Source organism: Vulpes lagopus, chromosome 3 (assembly GCF_018345385.1).
Source record: "Vulpes lagopus strain Blue_001 chromosome 3, ASM1834538v1, whole genome shotgun sequence".
Lineage (NCBI taxonomy): Eukaryota > Metazoa > Chordata > Mammalia > Carnivora > Canidae > Vulpes > Vulpes lagopus.
In genome coordinates, this window is record NC_054826.1 from 146,453,372 (window position 1) to 146,472,691 (window position 19,320).

Below are 19,320 nucleotides of genomic sequence, written 5' to 3' on the forward strand. Positions count from 1 at the left end.
TTGAAAGGATTTCAAAACAGTGGTTATTTTCTGTAGATAGTTAAGCCTTGTTTTAACTCATTAAGCTACTATTTTTCCCTGCTCAAGACTAAGTTAGACTACTGTTTTCTAGTTAACTTGTGTATAAACTGAGCCTAGAAAGCTGAGTTAAGTCCTTTCTATTTTAGCATTTTATGAATTTTCATAATTTATACAGGTTTTGCATCTGGATTGAACAAAGATGGAATTGAAGCAAAATTACAAGGTTAGATGTATTTCCTTGTAAAATATTTTTTAATAAATTTAATGAAAAAGGTCAATGTGAAAGTAAGAGTACTCCTTGGTAAATTATTTTTTTTAAAAGTAAAGTTTCCTCAAAAAAATATATGAAGTATTTGTTTTTCACGTGCAAATAAGGTTTAGCACATGTATTTTTTTCTGAATTAATGAATTCATTAGTTATATTGGAATATCTTCCTTTACATAATATGTTAATTTGTTTTTTTTTATTTTAAAAATGACCCTCGTCTTTGAAAATATTGCCTATAGATATAGACTCTTCATTTTTCTAGTTTAATTTTAATTGAAAATATAAGCCTACTTGATTATGGGCTTCTTATCCTAATCTGTGCTAATGATGTATTTCCATCAAATCCCAGCTTAATTTTTCAATTAATTACTCAATATTTCATTACCTATCTTTTCAAATATCAAAAGATTGTTGAGCATTTATTAGGATTAGAAATTGTCAGCTCTTCATTGTATTGAGACTCTCTTTCAGTGAAAGAAAAAATTTTAGATCCTCTAAAAATACTTAGCCAATTTTGGGGTACTTCACTGTCTCAATTGGTAGAGTATGCAACTCTTGATCTTGGGGTTGTGAATTTGAGCCTCAGAGCCTCACAGTGGCTGCAAAGATAACTTAGGAGGATAGAAAGGATCAAGAAGTAGACGTCCATCTACAGAGCAACACTCTAATCTAGACCCTCACTTGGTGTAGATCAAAAATATTTAGACTATTTTAATTTATTCTCTACTTGGATATACACATGGCATATTAAAATGCAGAGATAAGGATGAAGGAGTAAAATTGTCTTGATTAAAGAGTAAATATATTGTTGAAACAAGATGGTAAGCAATAGCATATATTCATAATACTGCAATTGAGAAACAGATCTATAAAATAGTTGTATTATCCTTTATTTATAGACCAATTTTAGTGGGTTTTTTGTAAAGATTTTATTTATTTGAGAGAGAGAGTGTGAATGGGAGAGAGAAGGAGCAAGGGGAGAGGGAGAGGCAAACTCCCTGCCAAGCAGGGAGCCTGTTGCAGGGCTCAGTCCTAGGACCCTGAGGCCATGACCGGGTCTAACGTTGGACACTCAACCCACTGAGCCACCCAGGCACTCATATTGACCAATTTTGTAATGGAGTTTTAAAAACATATTTTGATCATACTGATCAAATACAAGAAATCAGACAGTCCAAGAGATGTCTTGCTATATTCTGATAATTGTAATTATTTAACTCTTGTTAAATTAGCAGAACCACAGTTCATATTTGCCTCATCTTTAGTTTAGTTATTATAGGGTAGCTAAGTTTTGCTTAGCTATATATATATATATATAAAGAATAGCCAAGTTTATTTATAACTGAATATAATGTTTTAGTATTCTTGGAGATCTGCCTTAAATCTCTTAGGAAGGATCCTTAGCATTCCTAAATTTGGTTATACTTTTTTGCTCAGGATCCTTCAATGGTTCCCTCATCACTCCTAGAATAAAATGCAAACTTTCACCAGACCCCACAAATCCTCCTTGATACCTCCCTGCATATTTCTCTGGCTTCATCTCTTGTCACTTTCCGCCTCTTTCATTCTGTTTCTAAATTGGATCTCTTGCTGTTCCTTAAATACACCAAGCTTGTTTCTACATCAGGTCCTTCTACTCTGTTCCTTATTCCTGGAACACTTTTCACATATTTTACTTGGTTTCCACCTTCATTTCATTCAGATCTTTGATCAAATATCAACTCCTCAGAGAAGCCTTCCTGGACTACCTTAATTAAATCTGCCTTTTCAGAGAGAATGGTAAAACAATTTTCATATTATTATTATTGCTGTTTTCCTGCTGTTGTAAAGGTGGTATGTTTCTTTTGAAAATTGGGATAAATATATCTTTACTACATCAGATATTAATATAGCTTTATATCAGAAATACATATAAGCTTCAGTTGAGCTTAAAAAATTCTTATTCTCTAGGTTCCTTCAGCTTTATTTTCTTTCATAGTACCTTTCAATGCCTGAAACTTTATTATTGATTATTAAATTCTGTATTGATTGTTTTCTTCCATAAAATATAAGTTCTGTAGAAAAGGAATCTTGTCTTGCTTAGAATAGTGCTAATGATCTTCTTGGACTGATTAACTTATTGCATGTTAATAGTGGTTTAGTATTACCAACAACTTCAAAGCCTTACTTAACCAAATACTTAAAACTACCAAGCTGCCTAAGCAATGTTGCTTAAACTGAAGTATTTCCCAAATAATTTTTCCTTGTAAGGGCTGTGTTTTTGTGAGTGGCTGCTCTGTGTAAGATAGAACAGGTTGTGGCATTCCCACTCCCTGCTCTGAACTACCTCCAATCTTCTGGGCTTTATGGCATGGAACAATGGAAGCATTGTGGTCAGCAGGCTACTACAATTGCTCTGGTCTTCATCAGTCAGTGAGAGTTGAACTTTCATTACTTCCTGTTCAGAGAATCTTTCCAGGTAGCAATGGTAGCATATTAGAGACACTGAAGTGCCAAAATAGTCACAAGTGGTTGCTCCAAGAGTGTGGCAAACTCAGAGGAGGGAAAAGACTGGTGTTTTTTTGAACAATCTTTGTAGATATATTTGACTCTTTATACTTTGTGTGTATATATCTTTGATTAAAGTTAAAAAAAAAAAAGGAAAAAGAAAACCATGCCATATTCAAGTCATATAACAGAGTGGTTACATAGACCTGGAGCAAGTAACCTAGCCTATCTATTTCTTTGTTTCCTAACTTGTATGTGAAATAATATTTGTACCTACCTTGTTGTGTTATTTGAGAATTAAATACAAATTTGTATTTCCTCATTTAAAATTAAAAGTTCCAAGCTGTAAATGTTATTTCATCACTTATTTTGAGAATTTGTATTATTATAGAAAATCTTTTTAGCCTATTAGCTGGCTCTTTCATTTAATGAGTTTTTTTCTTACCACATAAGTAGCAACTACAGTTTTCCCACAGCAAATATACAGAAACACAACTTGAGCATATTTGATTATAAATTCTATATTGTGTGCTCCCTTATAAAATAAAAAATATGTTTCTTATTATTGAACAGAATTATGTTTGAAGAATCTGCATGATTTATCATCTCTGGACTTGATAAGGATGGATGAAGATGTTAATTTCAAACCAACTGGTAATTATTTTATCAGTTAATAAATATAACGATTTCTTTTTTTTTTTTTAATTTTATTTATTTATGATAGGCACACAGTGAGAGAGAGAGAGAGGCAGAGACATAGGCAGAGGGAGAAGCAGGCTCCATGCACCGGGAGCCCGATGTGGGATTCGATCCCGGGTCTCCAGGATCGCGCCCTGGGCCAAAGGCAGGCGCCAAACCGCTGCGCCACCCAGGGATCCCACGATTTCTTAAGACTAATTTTTTTTAAAAAATTCATGAGAGACACAGAGAGAGAGGCAGAGACAGAGGTTGAAGGAGAAGCAGATCACACCCTGAGCTGAAGGCAGACGCTCAACCACTGAGCCACCCAAGTGTCCCTTAACACTAAATTTTAAAATATATCCTACAAAAATTTAGATGATGCTAAAATTAAATTGTAATCTCAGCTGTCAATAGGGTATCCTCATTATTAGCATGGTATATTTATGTAAGAGTATGTAAGAGTCCCATGTATAAAATTATAGAGCTTCTTTTTTTAAAGATTTTATTTATTTATTCATGAAAGACAGAGAGAGAAACAGAGACACAGGCAGAGGGAGAAGCAGGCTCCATGCAGGGAGCCTGATGTGGGACTTGATCCCGGGACTCTGGGATCACGCCCTGGGCCGAAGGCAGGCCCTAAACCGCTGAGCCACCCAGGGATCCCCGCTAGTCTTTTTTTCAAACCTTTCATTTTCTCTTGCAGGGAGAAACATATTAATTTATAAACATCTAGGATAAGAGGAGCATCTTTAAATATATCCTAAAGGTTAACATACTACTTCCCATGGTAACCATATTCTCTGTATCTCACACATTGCTCTCAGAAGCTCCCTTTTATGAAACACTGCATCACCCGCATTTTGGCTAAACACATCCACCAAGATCCTAATTGATAAAATGGCTTTTAAGCTGCTGGGCTACTTCTCTTCCTAATTCTTAATTCTGTCTGCTTTACCATGTTCTTGATGCCTATGTCTGATGGGTTGTCACATTCTTCCCTTCTTCAGCAAAACCTATGGCACATATATAAATGTTTTAGCCCTTTGCTTGAGAAGCAGTATGCAGTTATTTCTTCCCAGCTGTTTCCTGTGTGTGTGCTCAAGACTTGAAATTCTTTATAATGTTTTGACAACTTGTAATTGAAACCAGTAACTTTTTAAATTAATTTCATTCCAATATTTACTTACCCCTACTCTACCCATGCTGCTACCCAGCCAACTCAATGTTCTAGTTCCAAAACAGTTTATTTTCAAACTTGAATTGAATATTGCTCAAGAATTTTAAGTGGTCCTCTGTTATTTTACAAAACAAATCCAAAACCTAAACTCCTTTGTTAGCATTTCAAGGCTCTTTCAGGCCTTCATAGTCTATTACTCATCATGTTGTGGTAATAAAAATAGACAACATTTATTTAGTGCTAGGCACTGTGCTAAGTACTATATATATACTATTGCATTTAATCTTCACAACAAACACATGACATATGGAATTCTATTATCCCCAAATTGCATTAAGAAACTGGTAAAATAACCTCCATATCATCACCTACTTAGTGATGGAGCAGTGACTTGAAGCAGGTCAATTTGACCTGAACTCATAGTTATTATTAAACCATATTCCTCACTAAAGTAGTCTAAAAGATGGTCTTTAAAAAAAAATTTTTTTTTAGAGTAGCCACAGAGGGAGAGAGAATCTTAAGCAGACTCCATGCCCAGCACAAGCCAAATGTGGGGCTCAGTCTCACGACCCTGAGATCATGACCTGAGCCAAAATCAAGAGTCGGTTGCTTAACAGACTGAGCCACCCAGGGAGCCCAAAGATAGTCTTTAACTTTACTGTTTTGATAAATAAGTCTTGGGTTTTTACTGAGATCATGACAACTTTATTTCCTTTCTGCTGAGGCATATTATTTATTTTTAAATCCTGCTTAAGCCCCATTTTCTCTACTAAGCCATCCCACACTGACCATTCTCTTAGGTTTAATTTCCTCTGTACTTAAGTTTGTATATATAAATATATCTTTAAAAGATAGATTTATTTATTTTAGAAAGAGAGAATGTGTGCTCGGGGCAGGGAGGGGCAGAGGGAGATGGAGAGAGAATCTCAAGCAGACTCAGGCTGAGCGCAGAGCACAACTTGGGGCTTCATCTCATGACTCTGAGATCATGACCTAAGCCCAAATCAAGAGTCAGATGCTTAACTGACTGAATCACCCAGGCGCCCCAGTGGTATATGTAAATATTATCATTACCTGGATTTTGTTCTGTAGTCTATTTTGCATATAGTTATTTCCCTAGCCAACCTATAAATTCTAGACACTGTGTCTTCTAGATTTTTTGATGTGTCTTTTGTGTCTGATGCTATTACAGGCACAGAATAGACATTAAGGAATGTTTGTTAAACTGATGAAAAAGCAAGTTGTTTCAACTAATGGAGTGAATGTTTCTTTTTTCATCTTTTTCCACAGAGGCAGGAAGATTAATGGCTTGGTATTACATTACATTTGAGACAGTGAAGAAATTTTCTACTATCAGTGGAAAAGAGACTTTATTAGATCTGGTAAATTAGTTGTCACTAGAAAATAAATATGTAATTATATAGTATAAAAAATATTGGGGAAACAGCTAATTTGCATATCATGCAATTTAAGAATGAATGAGCAGACAAGAAAGCATTCTTAATAGTACCTATGTCTCTTTATCTTATATACTTTTGATCATTGAGGTATGGAATATTACTCTTTATAATAAATTTTCAATTTTATCTCTGTATTAGGGCTAAGAAATTTAATATATATATATCCAAAGTAGGGATGACACTACCTTTCAACTTACATGATAATACCAATTACCTTGGTAGTGGCTACCAAGTGTACTTTGTTGATAATGCCAGTTACCTTGGTAGTGGCTACCAAGTGTACCATCACTAGGATGATGTGGCATGCATGATATATTAGACAAGTCTGCTGGGAGTGATGCACAATGTTGGACATATGTGCCACATACTTGCAATTCTTCCCTAAATCTTTTGCATCAGAATAGCAATAATAGTTAGAACTAGGATAGTATTGGTGATAGACCAGAAAAAGACAGTGATTGTGGAGAAGTGGGAGTTAAAACAAGGTTATATTAAGATATCACCAGTGGGGCAGCTTTGTAGCTACAGCAGTAAATAAAACCATAGTCTTGTTGATACCTGATAACTGTATTGATCCTTTCTCTCTTTACAGGGGATGTGAATATGCAACAAGATACTTATTCTTGTTCTCAAATTTAACCATTAATTTTTACTTAAAATATCTTATTTGATTATTATAATGATATTATTATACAAAAATTGCACAAAAACTGATGAAAAGTAAAATGTTTATATTTTTATGTAAATATTATTCTTAACTAAGAAGCAATCAAGAGTAGAAAATCCCTAATATTTTCATTAACTCCTCTTATTTTGAGTTAGTAAGTATGTAAGAGAATTAGAACAGATATTAGTTTCATGTTACAGATGTGAGAAACCAAAGCACAAAGAGTGCTTTGCTCTAAGTCATCTAGCAGAACTAGACCGTACAATACAAATTTAATATCTAAAGCATTCTTTCCATTACAAAATTAGTCTTAATGAAGATAGTGATTTGCAAACTACAGAGGGGTAAATAATAACATAATAGTAGAATTGACAGTTACATTTATTGAGGGCGTATTATGTGGTAGGCACAGGACTGAATATTTTAAATTTTATTTTATTAATCTTAATGATTTTATTGGCATAGTCCCAGAGTCTAGCACAATGTCTGGCATATAACAAGTGTTTGTAAACGTGTTAGTGAATGAATGAATGAATCTTTAAAAGGCAAAATGTATAAAGCAAGTTTTTAATTCTGTTATACATTTTAAGTGTAAGAAGATGAGAGGAAAGAAATAAAGAATGGACATAAATAAATGAACAAATGATGAAAATTTACAGGTCACGATGATATCCAGCTGCAAGGAATTTGTAGATGTGCAGTTAAGGATAAATGAAAAGAAAATATTGAATACTTTGAACAAAGATCCAAATAGAGTAACTATCAGGTATGGAGGTTAAATAAGTCTTAAATAATTTTCTAAAAGTTTTATTTAGTTAAAATAAGTAGTAATAAAGTGTTGCCTTGTGTTTTTATTTATAGATTTCCAATGGAAGGAAGAATTAAAACAAGAGAAATGAAAATAAATTGGTAAAGATGATTGTTAAATGTCTTAAAAATAGCTACCATTGGTAATTCATATTTATGAAAGTTTTTTTTAGTTTTAAAATTTTATTTTAAATTTGCTTTCCTTAATACAAAAAAGAGCACATTTACATAGGAAGGTATCAGAATACAGATGTGAAATTAATATCAAATTCTCAGACTTCAGTTAAAATAGATGATTTGTGAATTTTTTAAATCAATAAATATGTTTTGAGAGTGTGTTCTGCTGAAGCAAGGTAATGAGAAAAGAAAGTTAGGTTTTTCATGATCAGGAGCTTTCAAGTTAGCTTGAATGAGAACCATGTGTATAAGGATAAACGTGTATAAAGATAATGGAGAGTGTGGAAACACATATAATAAATGTATATTGAATGAGAGTAGCATTCTGAGAGAGACAAATAGTAAAAGTAAAACCATGAGAGAGACAAATAGTAATAGGAAAAACATGAGTGAATGCATATGTGATAGTGGAATGCCTGTTCTGAGAATGAGAAGTTCATATAGAGGAATAGTAAATAGAAGTGTAAACTAAGACTACATTGTAAATTGTGACTTACACAGTTTGCAACACAAATTTTTCTGCTATGCCTAGTGTTTTATTTACTGAGTATTTAGGTCTTAGTGCTAAACTTTTTTATTTAGTTGGTGATTTATGTGAAATGACCTATGTGCCTCAATAAAGCCAGTTAACCAAAAAATTTGTTTTTCCTCCTTAGCTAGAGGAGGTCACTCTGGTATACTTCCTTACATTCCATTGAATTTTATCTGCCACATGCCTTAAAGTCTCAGAAACAAACTTCTTACAGTTGTATACAGCTCAACAGGCAGATCTATAGCTTGGACAACAGAAGCTAATGCTCTGTTCCTTAGCTATATTTCTCTAGAAATTCAAATACCCAAGACCATATAGTCTAGTCCTTTCATTTTATGAATGAAGTGGGTGATGCCCAGATAAGCTGACTTTCCCAAGATATTACTGCACTACTAGAGACTGAGCTAGAAATAAAACCTAGACCTCTTGATTCTTTCAGTGTTTGTTTCCAGTATACTCTGTTGTATCAACTATTGGGTCATATTAAATCAAAGTACTTTTCCATTAGCATCTTCTTAGGAACACTTTATTTGCAGCTTTAATGCTTCTATTTACCTTCCCTTAGGTTGGGTCATCATTCTTTTGATTAGTGCTGTCAGATTTTAGAATTGATGATTTTATAATTTTTATAAATATCAGAATTTAGTTTCCTCTTATAATTTCCCACCTTTCTGTGTCTACTTCAGTGTGACTGGGAAAAGAGAACTATGTGGGGGCCTTTCTTAATCCAAAATGTAGTTTTTTCGTAGGTGATGATAGCTAATAGTTACCACTTTCGTGTGTCTCTCATATCCCTGTTACTGTACTGAATTTCAGATTTTTTTTTCAGATTTTTTTAAAGTAGATATTAATCTTCTTAATTTTAAACTTTTATTCTTCCAAGTTTTCGAACTTTAATTTTAGGCTATTTTTTATTTTTTGTAACTTTAATTCCCAGATCTTTTGTACTCACCACTAGCTCTGATTGCTTTAACTGGTATTTTTCAAAGAACTCTTGGATGTATTTTTAGATCAATGATTTCTTTTCTCCTTCATTTGTTTCTTATTATTATATAAATAAGGCATGGATTAATTTTTAAAGAGTCAAAAATTTATAAATCAAAAGGTAAAGTCTGGGCAGCCCAGGTGGCTCAGCGGTTTAGTGCCACCTTCAGCCCAGGACGTGATTCTGGAGAGACCCGGGATCGAGTCTCAGGTTGGGCTCCCTGCATGGAGTCTGTTCTCCCTCGGCCTGTTATCTCTGCCTCTCTCTCTCTCTCTCTCTCTTTCTGTGTGTCTCTCATGAATAAATAAATAAAATCTTAAAAAAAAAAGGTAAGGTCTGTCTTGACCTCTCTGATATTTCTTCCCTAGAAGTAGCTATTATCAGTAGTTTGCTGCATCCTTCCAATTTTCTATTTATTTAGCACAAATATGTATGTTAATAAACATATATGTCTACTACAAAAACAAGATCATAATTACTGTTCTTGTGATGCCATTAATATTCCCTATAAGTACATAAACATGTTAACCTCATTTATTTTAACGGCAATGTATACTTTAATAGCAATGTAGTTTATGAGTATATTATAATTTCTAACCACTCCTTTATTGATAAAGAATTAGATGGTTAACAAATTTTTACTATTATAAATAGTACTGAAATGAGCTTCCTGGTGTTTATATCATATTTTTCAAAGATTTCTGGGGTGAAAGTATATATAAATGAGAAGATTTAATATGTAATGCCAAATTGCCTTTGAAAAGGCTTCTCTGAATTATAATTCCCACTCATAGTGTAAAAAGAGTGACTATTTCCATACATCCTCTCTAATGCTTGTTTTATATCTTTGAACTTTTGCCAATCTAATGGGTGAAAATTATATTTAAAAATTTGCAAATCCGGGATCCCTGGGTGGTGCAGTGGTTTAGCGCCTGCCTTTGGCCCAGGGCACAATCCTGGAGACCCGGGATTGAATCCCACATCGGGCTCCGGTGCATGGAGCCTGCTTCTCCCTCTGCCTATGTCTCTGCCTCTCTCTCTCTCTCTCTCTGTGTGACTATCATAAATAAATAAAAATTTAAAAAAAATAAAAAAATAAAAATAAAAATTTGCAAATCCCTGATTATTAGGGATGTATTATTTGGTTTTACGCAGAAGTGTTAAATAGTTATAAAATCATACATATTAATCTCTTCTTAATGAGTTCTATGTTTTGTGTCTTGTTTAAGGAAGTTTTTTCCCCTCCTGTATTTCTTAGGATTAGGTTGAACTATGTAAAACTACATAATAAAATGAGTTAGCAATAGCTTAAAGAAGACAGGATACTTTTCTTTCACAGAAGAGATAGTTCAAAGTGGATTAGTCTAAGGTAGATATGGTGCCTTCATGGTATCATCAGTACTTGGCTTTCTGTCTTTCAGTTCTGCCATCCCACATACCTTCTGTTTCAAGGTCACCTTATTGTCCAAAATAACTTCTAGAGCTTCAGCCATTATATTTGAGTACCTTCTATCTTTTAGTAGACTCCTTAGAAGTCCCAGATAACACTTTACACCTAGTTATAGGACTACCCCTAAGTGCAAAGGAGACTGGGAAATGTCTTGGTGATAGATAGTGTGCCTAGATTAAAATTGGGCTTCTGCTATTAAAAAGGAAAGAGAAAAAAAAAAAAAAAAAAAAAGGAAAGAGAGTAAATAAATGTTGGGTAGGCAAAGCAGTCTCTGCCACAAATCCTAAGATCATAGGACTTCTCCTATCACTTCTTCAAATACTTTAAAACCATTTTATGTTTTACCTTTAGGCTTCCTATAAGGCATCTGGAGTTAATTTCTTTATATGGTGTAAGTTAGGAATTTAATTATATTTTGTTCCCAAAAGGTAGTCAGAAATGTTTGATAAATACATTGCTATTCTCTCTTTGCCTAATGATTTGAAATGCTGCCTTTTCATAAACTAAATTCCTAATCATCTGTTTTTAGACACTTAACTGTTGGTCTAGTCTATTTATTTTGTTGCTGTTACAATACCACATTGTTTTACTTGTTCCTCTTATATTAAAGTTTTGTGACATGGTAAGGCAATTCCCTCCTTTATGTTCTTCTAAAGATGTAGCCAAAAGGCTACTCTGATATTTTTCCTCTCTCTATGAACTTTAGAATCAGTTTATCAAGATCTATAAAAAGTCCTTTTGAAATTGATTTTATGGATTGGGGAAGATTCTTGTTTTTACAATTCTGAAATCTTTCTGTCTAGAAATATGGTATCTTTCTCCATCTATTTGGGTCTTTATATCTTTCTGTGAAGTTTACCATTTAGGTTTATATTTCTTGGCAGGTTCATTTCTTGGTATTTTTTGGAGTTTGACATTGTGAACAGAGTCCTTTTAAAAATTGCATAACATTGTATTTTGTAATCAGTTATGGAGTATATATAAGAAGGCTACTGGGTTTTTGTTTTTTGTTTTTGTTTTTTTTTAAGGCTACTGGTTTTTGAATTTTGATTGTTTTATCTATCTCACTGAACTCTGTTAAAAGAGTACTAGAAGTCCTTCATTTGGTTTGCAGGGATTTCCTAGATAGTCATATCTATAAAGAAGGATAGTTTTATCTCAATTACTAATAGGTATAGCTCTTATTTTTCTTAACTTGCAGGTGAAACTTCTAATATACTGTCCTTAGTTTCAGATCAAACATCCTGTCTCATTACTGTTTTTAGTGGTCAAGTGTCCATTGTTGCACCACCAAGGAATTCCTCACATTTTTGGAATTAGGTTCTGGGATCCATTATGCTCCTTCTTGCTTATGTAAAAACAGGTTTGAGTTCAGGGTAAAGAGCTACCTGTCATTGTTGTGAAAATCTGAAAGTGTCTTTTATATTCCTTTTTTTTTTTTTTGCAGTGTTTATAACTTTTCTTGAATCAGTTTTTCCTGATTTATATGTTCCTGAGGTAGAATTCATTTCATCCATATTGTCTGTTTTATGACATATTTTGTTTTCTAATAAGTTAAAAATTTCCTCTGAAGATGTAATGTCAGCTTTCTAATTTCTAATATTATTTGTGTCATCTCTTCTTTCTCTTAATTGATTTTTCCAGAGGTTTCTATATTTTGATCTTTTCAAGCCATTTATTTTTCTATTCCATTAATTTCTGATTTTATCTTTATTTTCTTCCTTCTAATTTCTTCTATTTGTAGTTTTTTTGTTATGTGTTTGCTCCATTTTTTGTTTTTCTTGTTTTCCTTAAAATATTTAATACTTCAAATTTTCTACTAAGTATCATTTTGGCAATCTCTAGAACAACTAGAGATTTTCTAAATCTATTTCTATACTTTTTAAAGGTAATTTCAGTGTTAATTTCCTCTTTAAGAATTATTTAAAATTGTTTTTTCAAATTCTTAAAATCATTTTATTGTTAATTTCTAATTTTATTGGGTTGTGATTATATATTTTGTGACTTTACTTATGGCTTAATATGTGGTGTTCATGATTGTTCTATATGAACTGTAAATGAATAAATGAATGACAGGTTTCCTAGGCACTAAGCTGTATATTTTGCCACTAAGAATAGTTTGATAATTGTGTTACTCAAAGTAAAATATCTCTCATTTTTCATGTAGGGTTTTATTAACCAAAAGAGAAATTTATTATATTGGTAAAGGAAAATATAGCAAGATTATATAATGGATCTAGAAATGTGACATCAAGTAATTCAAGGGAATATATACATCACTAGAACATTTGGAAAAGCAGACAAAAGAACAAGTACACAGTAGGTAGAAGAGTGACATATTGTCCAGGTGGGTGTGGACTGTGAGAATGACTAAAAGTTTAGGAGGAGTTCTGGAATAAACAAAGAAGCATATCATAAGAAAATCCTCTTAGAATTGTGCATAAAGGGACGCCTGGGTGGCTCAGTGGTTAGGCGTCTGCCTTCGGCTCAGGTCGTGATCCTGGGATCTGGGATCGGGTCCCATGTTGGGCTCCCTGAGGGGAGCCTGCTTCTCCCTCTGCCTGCGTCTCTGCCTCTCTCTCTCAGTCTTTGTCTCTCATGAATAAATAAATAAGTCTTTAAAAAAAAAAAAAGAATTGTGCATAAAAGTTGTTTTACTAGGGGTGCCTGGGTGGCTCAGTTGGTTAAGCAACTGACTCTTGGTTTCATCTCTCAGGTCATGATCTGAGGGATGTGAGATTGAGCCCCGCACTGGGCTCCGTGCTCAGCAGAGAGTCGGCTTGATTGTTCTCTCCTCTCCCTCTTCCCCTCCTGCTCTTTTTCTCTCTAAAATAAATAAATCTTTTAAAAAAAGTTGTAGTTAACCTGTATGTTGAGACATATTTCAGGGCCCTACAGACCATTTGGCTCACATATCCATGTTGCCTTTCTTGTCCTATCTTGTCCTCTCTGCTGCTAAATGGAAGGAGCTGGGTAGATGAGTCAAACAACTGTCCTATTTAATGCTTTTTGCTTTTAATTCTGTTTTGTCTAATATTAATGTTGTTATACTTCTTTTATTTTGTATCTTTTTTGTTCTTACTGTTTTCATATTGCTTTATTTTAAATAGTAATTTGTAGAGATAACATATAGCTCGATTTGATTACTGTTGTTTTTTAATCTGATCTCAATTCTTTTGAGGAATTTAGTCCATTTAAATTTATTATAATTACTGCTATGTTTAGAGTTACTCTTATTGTATGTTTTCTTAGCACTTTATTGCTTATTTCTTTTTTCTCACTTATTTTTTCTTTTGCCTTTTTACCTCTTCTTGGATATATCAAGTTTTCTCTGTTTTTGTTCTTTCAGATAGCTCTTCTTTAATATTCTGTATTGCATATTTAGATATATGTTTTTCTATCAATCTCTATAGAAAATGAACATTTTAAACTTACCATTTGAGTCAAAACCTTATATCACATTTTCTTCTCTCCTACTTCCTGTTCTCTCCCATGTTTATTCAGATCATTTGGAATTTTAGTTCTAGTTGCTAAATTTTTTTTTTAAGATTTTATTTATGTGTTCATGAGAGAGACACAGAGAGGCAGAGACATAGGCAGAGGGAGAAGAAGGCTCCCTGTGGGGATCCCAGTGTGGGACTCCACCCCAGGACCCCAGGATCATGACCCGAGCCAAAGGCAGACATTCAACCACTGAGCCACCCAGGTACCCTGCTAGTTGTTAATTTTAAAATATTTTAGTGTGCATTAAAAATTATAGACTTACCTAAATTTTTTTCACTGACTTTTTTGCTTGTTTCCTGCTTTTTAAAATTTCTGTCCTCCTTTTTGTTACATAGGTAGTTTATTCTTCCAGGTATATTCTCAAGTAATTTTCTGAGTCTTTCTGATTCTTTGTAAACCTAAAATATATTTTGCCCTTTCATTTAAATGAGTTGGATTAATTATTCTTTGGAACTTTCTTTGGTACTGTTCTTCTTGCATCCATTCTTGGTGACCCAACTTGTTTTCAGCCTTTTGTTAATTACCTTTTTTTTTCTTTTGGAATATTAAAATAATTTTTTCTTTATCTGTGTTAGGAAATTTCACCATAAAGGTCTGACGTGTATCTTTATTATTTTTTTTTTTGACGTGTATCTTTATTCTTTGTTTTTCCACAGCACTCTGGGGGCCCTCTTAATATGTAGACTTAAATCTTTCTTCTGCTTTGGGAAGTTATCTTCTGTAAGTTATTTTTCTTTATTCTCTCTGTTCACTCCTTCTAGAACTCCTACTAGATGAATGTTGGAGTTTCTGGCTCTCTCTTCCACATTTATACTTTCTCTCCCATAGAGAAAGTGTAAATTTTTTTTTAGAGAGTATTTTTCTTTTTTTTTTTTTTTAAAGATTTTATTTATTTGAGAGCAAGACCCTGAGCCAGAGGAGGGGCAGAGGGAGAAAGAGAAGGAGAAGCCAACTCCACTGAGGAGGAAGCCCGATGGGGACTCAGACTCAGTCCCAGGACCCTGAATCATGACTTGAGCTGAAGGTAGATACTTTACCAACTGAGCCATCCAGGCTATGCTCTCTCCAGTATTTCGTATCTCTGTTCTTTTTTATTGACTCTTAGAAGAATGCCTTAGCTCAGTCATCTGTCTAATTTGCTCTTCAGCTTTATCTATGGGGCTTTTTTCAGTGATAAAACATTTTACTGGATCTCTGCCTGACTTTTTTTTTTTTTTTTTGTATTTATTTATTTGAGAGAGAGAGAGCACACCTCATGAGTGGGATAAAGGGTAAAGGGAAAGAATCTTCAAGCACATTCCCTACTGAGCATAGAGCCTGACTCAGGGCTTGACCCATAACCCATGAGATCACAATGTAGGCAGAAGCCAAGAGTTGGAGGTTCAGCCGACTAAGCCATCTAGGTGCCCCTCTGCTTGACTTTCTAAAATATACATGATATTACTAACTTCTCTAAAAATATTTAAATTAGTTATACTTATTTTAAAACTGTGCATTGTTTTGTGTCCTTAATTGTTAGTTATTTAGTCTATTGTGTGTCTTTTATGGTCATGTTTTTTCTCAATTATAAGTCAGTTCATCATTGTTTGCTTTTTTATTTGTAAATATCTTTTTGCCTGCCTATTCGGTTACTTACTATCTCTAATGATTGTGGAGAAGTTGTTAAATTTCCTGCCATAAAAGTGTAGAAATATCTTGTAATCTAAGAATAAAGTGTTCCTGGGATACCTGGGTGGCTCAGTTGGTTGGGTGGCCAACTCTTGATTTCAGCCCAGGTCATGATGTTAGGGTTGTAGAATTGAGCCCTGCGTTATTGAGCTCTGTGCTTAGCATAGAGTCCGTGTGTCCCTTTCCCTCTGCTCCCTCCCCCTGATAATCTCTTTCTCTCTCTCTTAAATAAATAAGTAATCTTTTTTTTTTAAAGGAATAAAGTTTTCCTACCTCTCCTGGGTATTTGTTACTCCCTAGAACACTGACCTGCTTCTCTGGCCTCAATGTCTATACTCCTATGTTAGCCTCTTAATCACATACCACAACTGCCTAATATTTTCCACAAATGAGAGAGTATGGGCAGGGGCAAACTAACCTAGATGCTCAGCATTCTAGTAAATTGCTCAGACAAATATGTCAGGAGTCTCTCCTTCTTAATCTGTTGATATTTTTTCTTTTCAAGGAAAGAGGTTTTTTTTTTTTAATTGAAGTAGAGGTGACATAAAATGTTATATTAGTTTGGGGGTATAACATAGTAATTCAACAATTCTACACATTACATGATGCTCAGCACAGTAAACAGAGTTACCATCTGTTACTAGTTAGTACAATATTATGTCTATTGATTCTTTTGCATGTATTATGGATAATTTCTTCCATTTAAATTTTCCTCATAGATTTGATCTTCAGAAATTTTATTTCTGACATTAAACTTTCTGGTCTACCAGTGGCACGCTTTCTTGCTTTCCTGTAGTTTAATGAATGGAGACATACACATATGAACACACATATACATATGTCCATCCTTCCATGGAATTTGAGGAGTAAGTATATAGAAGGCTTTGTGTGCTATCTTGATCTTTTGTCTTAGGTATTTCTTTGGAAATTCCTATTTTATGTTTAGGCAGACAAAATAGCTTCAGAATAACTCTTCTCTGAAGAGTTGTACAACTTCATAGTACACCTTTAACTTTCCTTTATTTGAAGGATTTCTTTTGTAGTTGTTATTTATAGTCTTTAACTAAAATGATGAGAAAGGAAATAGATTTAAAAACAAAACGAAATAGCTACTTTGGTCTAGATTAAGATGCGGTACCCAAGGTAGGATTTATTTGAGAGATGTCTATTCTTTATACACAAATCTTTTCTTTTTTTTTCTTTTTTTTTATTGGAGTTCAATTTGCCAACATATAGCATATCACCCAGTGCTCATCCCGTCAAGTGCTCCCCTCAGTGCCCATCACCCAGTCACCCCAACCCCCACCCACCTCCCTCTCCACCACCCCTTGTTCATTTCCCAGAGTTAGGGGTCTCTCATGTTCTGTCACCCTCACTGATATTTTCACTCCTTTCCCCCTTTATTCCCTTTCACTATTTTTTATATTCCCCAAATGAATGAAACCATATGATGATTGTCCTCCAATTGACTTATTTCACTCAGCATAATATCCTCCAGTTCCATCCACGTCGAAGCAAATGGTGGGTATTTGTCATTTCTAATGGCTAATATTCTATTGTATATATAGACCACATCTTCTTTATCCATTCATCTTTCTGTGGACACCGAGGCTCCTTCCACAGTTTGGCTATTGTGGACATTGCTGCTATAAACATTGGGGTGCAGGTGTCTCGGCATTTTACTGCATCTGTACCTTTGGGGTAAATCCCTAGCAGTGTAATTGCTGGGTCATAGGGCAGATCTATTTTTAACTCTTTGAGGAACCTCCATACAGTTTTCCAGAGTGGCTGTACCAGTTCACATTCCCACCAACAGTGCAAGAGGGTTTACACAGATATTTTCTGAAAAATCCTTCCTTTACTAAGTTGGCCAGGATACAGAAGTCTTTTGGGAAGTTCTTGTATCATTTTTATCAGTTTGCTACGTGAGGAAGCTGAAAGATCTTAAATGGCTCAACCAAAGATAATAGTAATTAATAATAACTATTTCTTGAATACGTATTATGTTCTAGCTACTACATTAGATGCTTTGCATACCTAAGACAGAAACTGCTATCTGATTGTCCCATTATCTGTTCTTACCTATACATGAAGATTGTATTTCTCGGTCAGCTTTGTAGCTAGATGCAGCCCTGTTACTAAGATTTGTTCAATTAATGAGATATGAGTGGTAGAAGTGTTTGTTTTCCTAGAGGCTGCTGAAAGGAAGGAGTCAAGTGGTAAACAGGGCATCATTTCTTGTCCTCCCACCCCTCTCCTCCAAAATGCTGTAAGGAGTGAATGTGTGATGAATAGAGCTGCAGAAGTCATCTCTGACCACAAGGTAGCCTGAGAATGGAAGTCATACATGGCAAAGCACAAATATAGGGGGATCCTGGGTCTTTGGTGACTTGTAGGACTGTCATATCAAGCCCTGGACTGCCTGATTAGATTTCTTTTACATAGAGAGTTAACTGTGTGTATTTAAGCCATTATAACCTGGTCAGGGTTATACCTAATCCAAACTGAATTAATACCTTATTTCATGTAATCCTTATAGTAAGACCTGATTTAGTCATTACTTAACTACTACACAATTCTACTCCACCTCTTAGTTGAGAGAACCACCTCATCTGAGGCTTTAAGACCTCTATTTCCAGGGTGCCTGACTGACTCAGTTGGTGGAGCATGCAACTCTTGATCTTGGGGTTGTACGTTTGAGCCCCATGTTGGGTATAGAGATTACCTGAAAATAAAACCTAAAAAAAAAAAAAAAAAAAACAACTTCTATTTCTCCTGAGGACAAGCTCAGGCTAGCCTTATCTGGTAAAGACAGACAGCTCTACCAATGTTCTGCACCTACAGGAATAAATCCCTGTTCTCCCTCCCATTCATGTTTATTTGCTTGTTTTAAAAATAGGCTCCATACCCAATGTGGAGCCTGACATAGGGTTTGAACTCACGACCCTAAGATCAAGAGTAAGACACTTAACTGACTGAGCTACCAAGGCACTCCAGCCTCCCATTCCTTTTTTATTATTGCTTCTTGTTTTTTTTTTTTTATGATAGTCACACAGAGAGAGAGAGAGAGGCAGAGACACAGGCAGAGGGAGAAGCAGTCTCCATGTACCAGGAGCCCGACGTGGGATTCGATTCCGGGTCTCCAGGATCGCGCCCTGGGCCAAAGGCAGGCGCCAAACCACTGCGCCACCCAGGGATCCCTATTATTGCTTCTTGTAATAAAGTTTCTGACAGGGAAATATAATGCTGAAAGACATCCTATTTATTAATAGACATATTGCTGTTCAATATGAATAAATATGATTTCAGAAGTCTTACTTTTACTCTAGCAGTTTTGTATATATCCTGCATTTGTGCATCCCAGGATAGCTTTGTAAGTATTATTTCTCTAACCCTTGCAACCACCCCATTCACATTTTTCCATCAGTTATTTTTT

The 19,320-nt window shown here is 34.5% G+C and overlaps 1 protein-coding gene across 1 annotated transcript in view; it reads left to right on the top strand.

The window, feature by feature from the left end:
- Window positions 1–19,320, top strand: part of HFM1 (helicase for meiosis 1) — a 98,834-nt gene that overhangs the window by 39,431 nt on the left and 40,083 nt on the right. Inside the window, exons 19-23 of the mRNA XM_041749784.1 lie at window positions 197–244; window positions 3,350–3,430; window positions 5,925–6,016; window positions 7,421–7,527; window positions 7,623–7,670. Coding sequence (XP_041605718.1) covers window positions 197–244; window positions 3,350–3,430; window positions 5,925–6,016; window positions 7,421–7,527; window positions 7,623–7,670 — 376 coding nt within the window. The remainder of the gene's footprint in view (window positions 1–196; window positions 245–3,349; window positions 3,431–5,924; window positions 6,017–7,420; window positions 7,528–7,622; window positions 7,671–19,320) is intronic.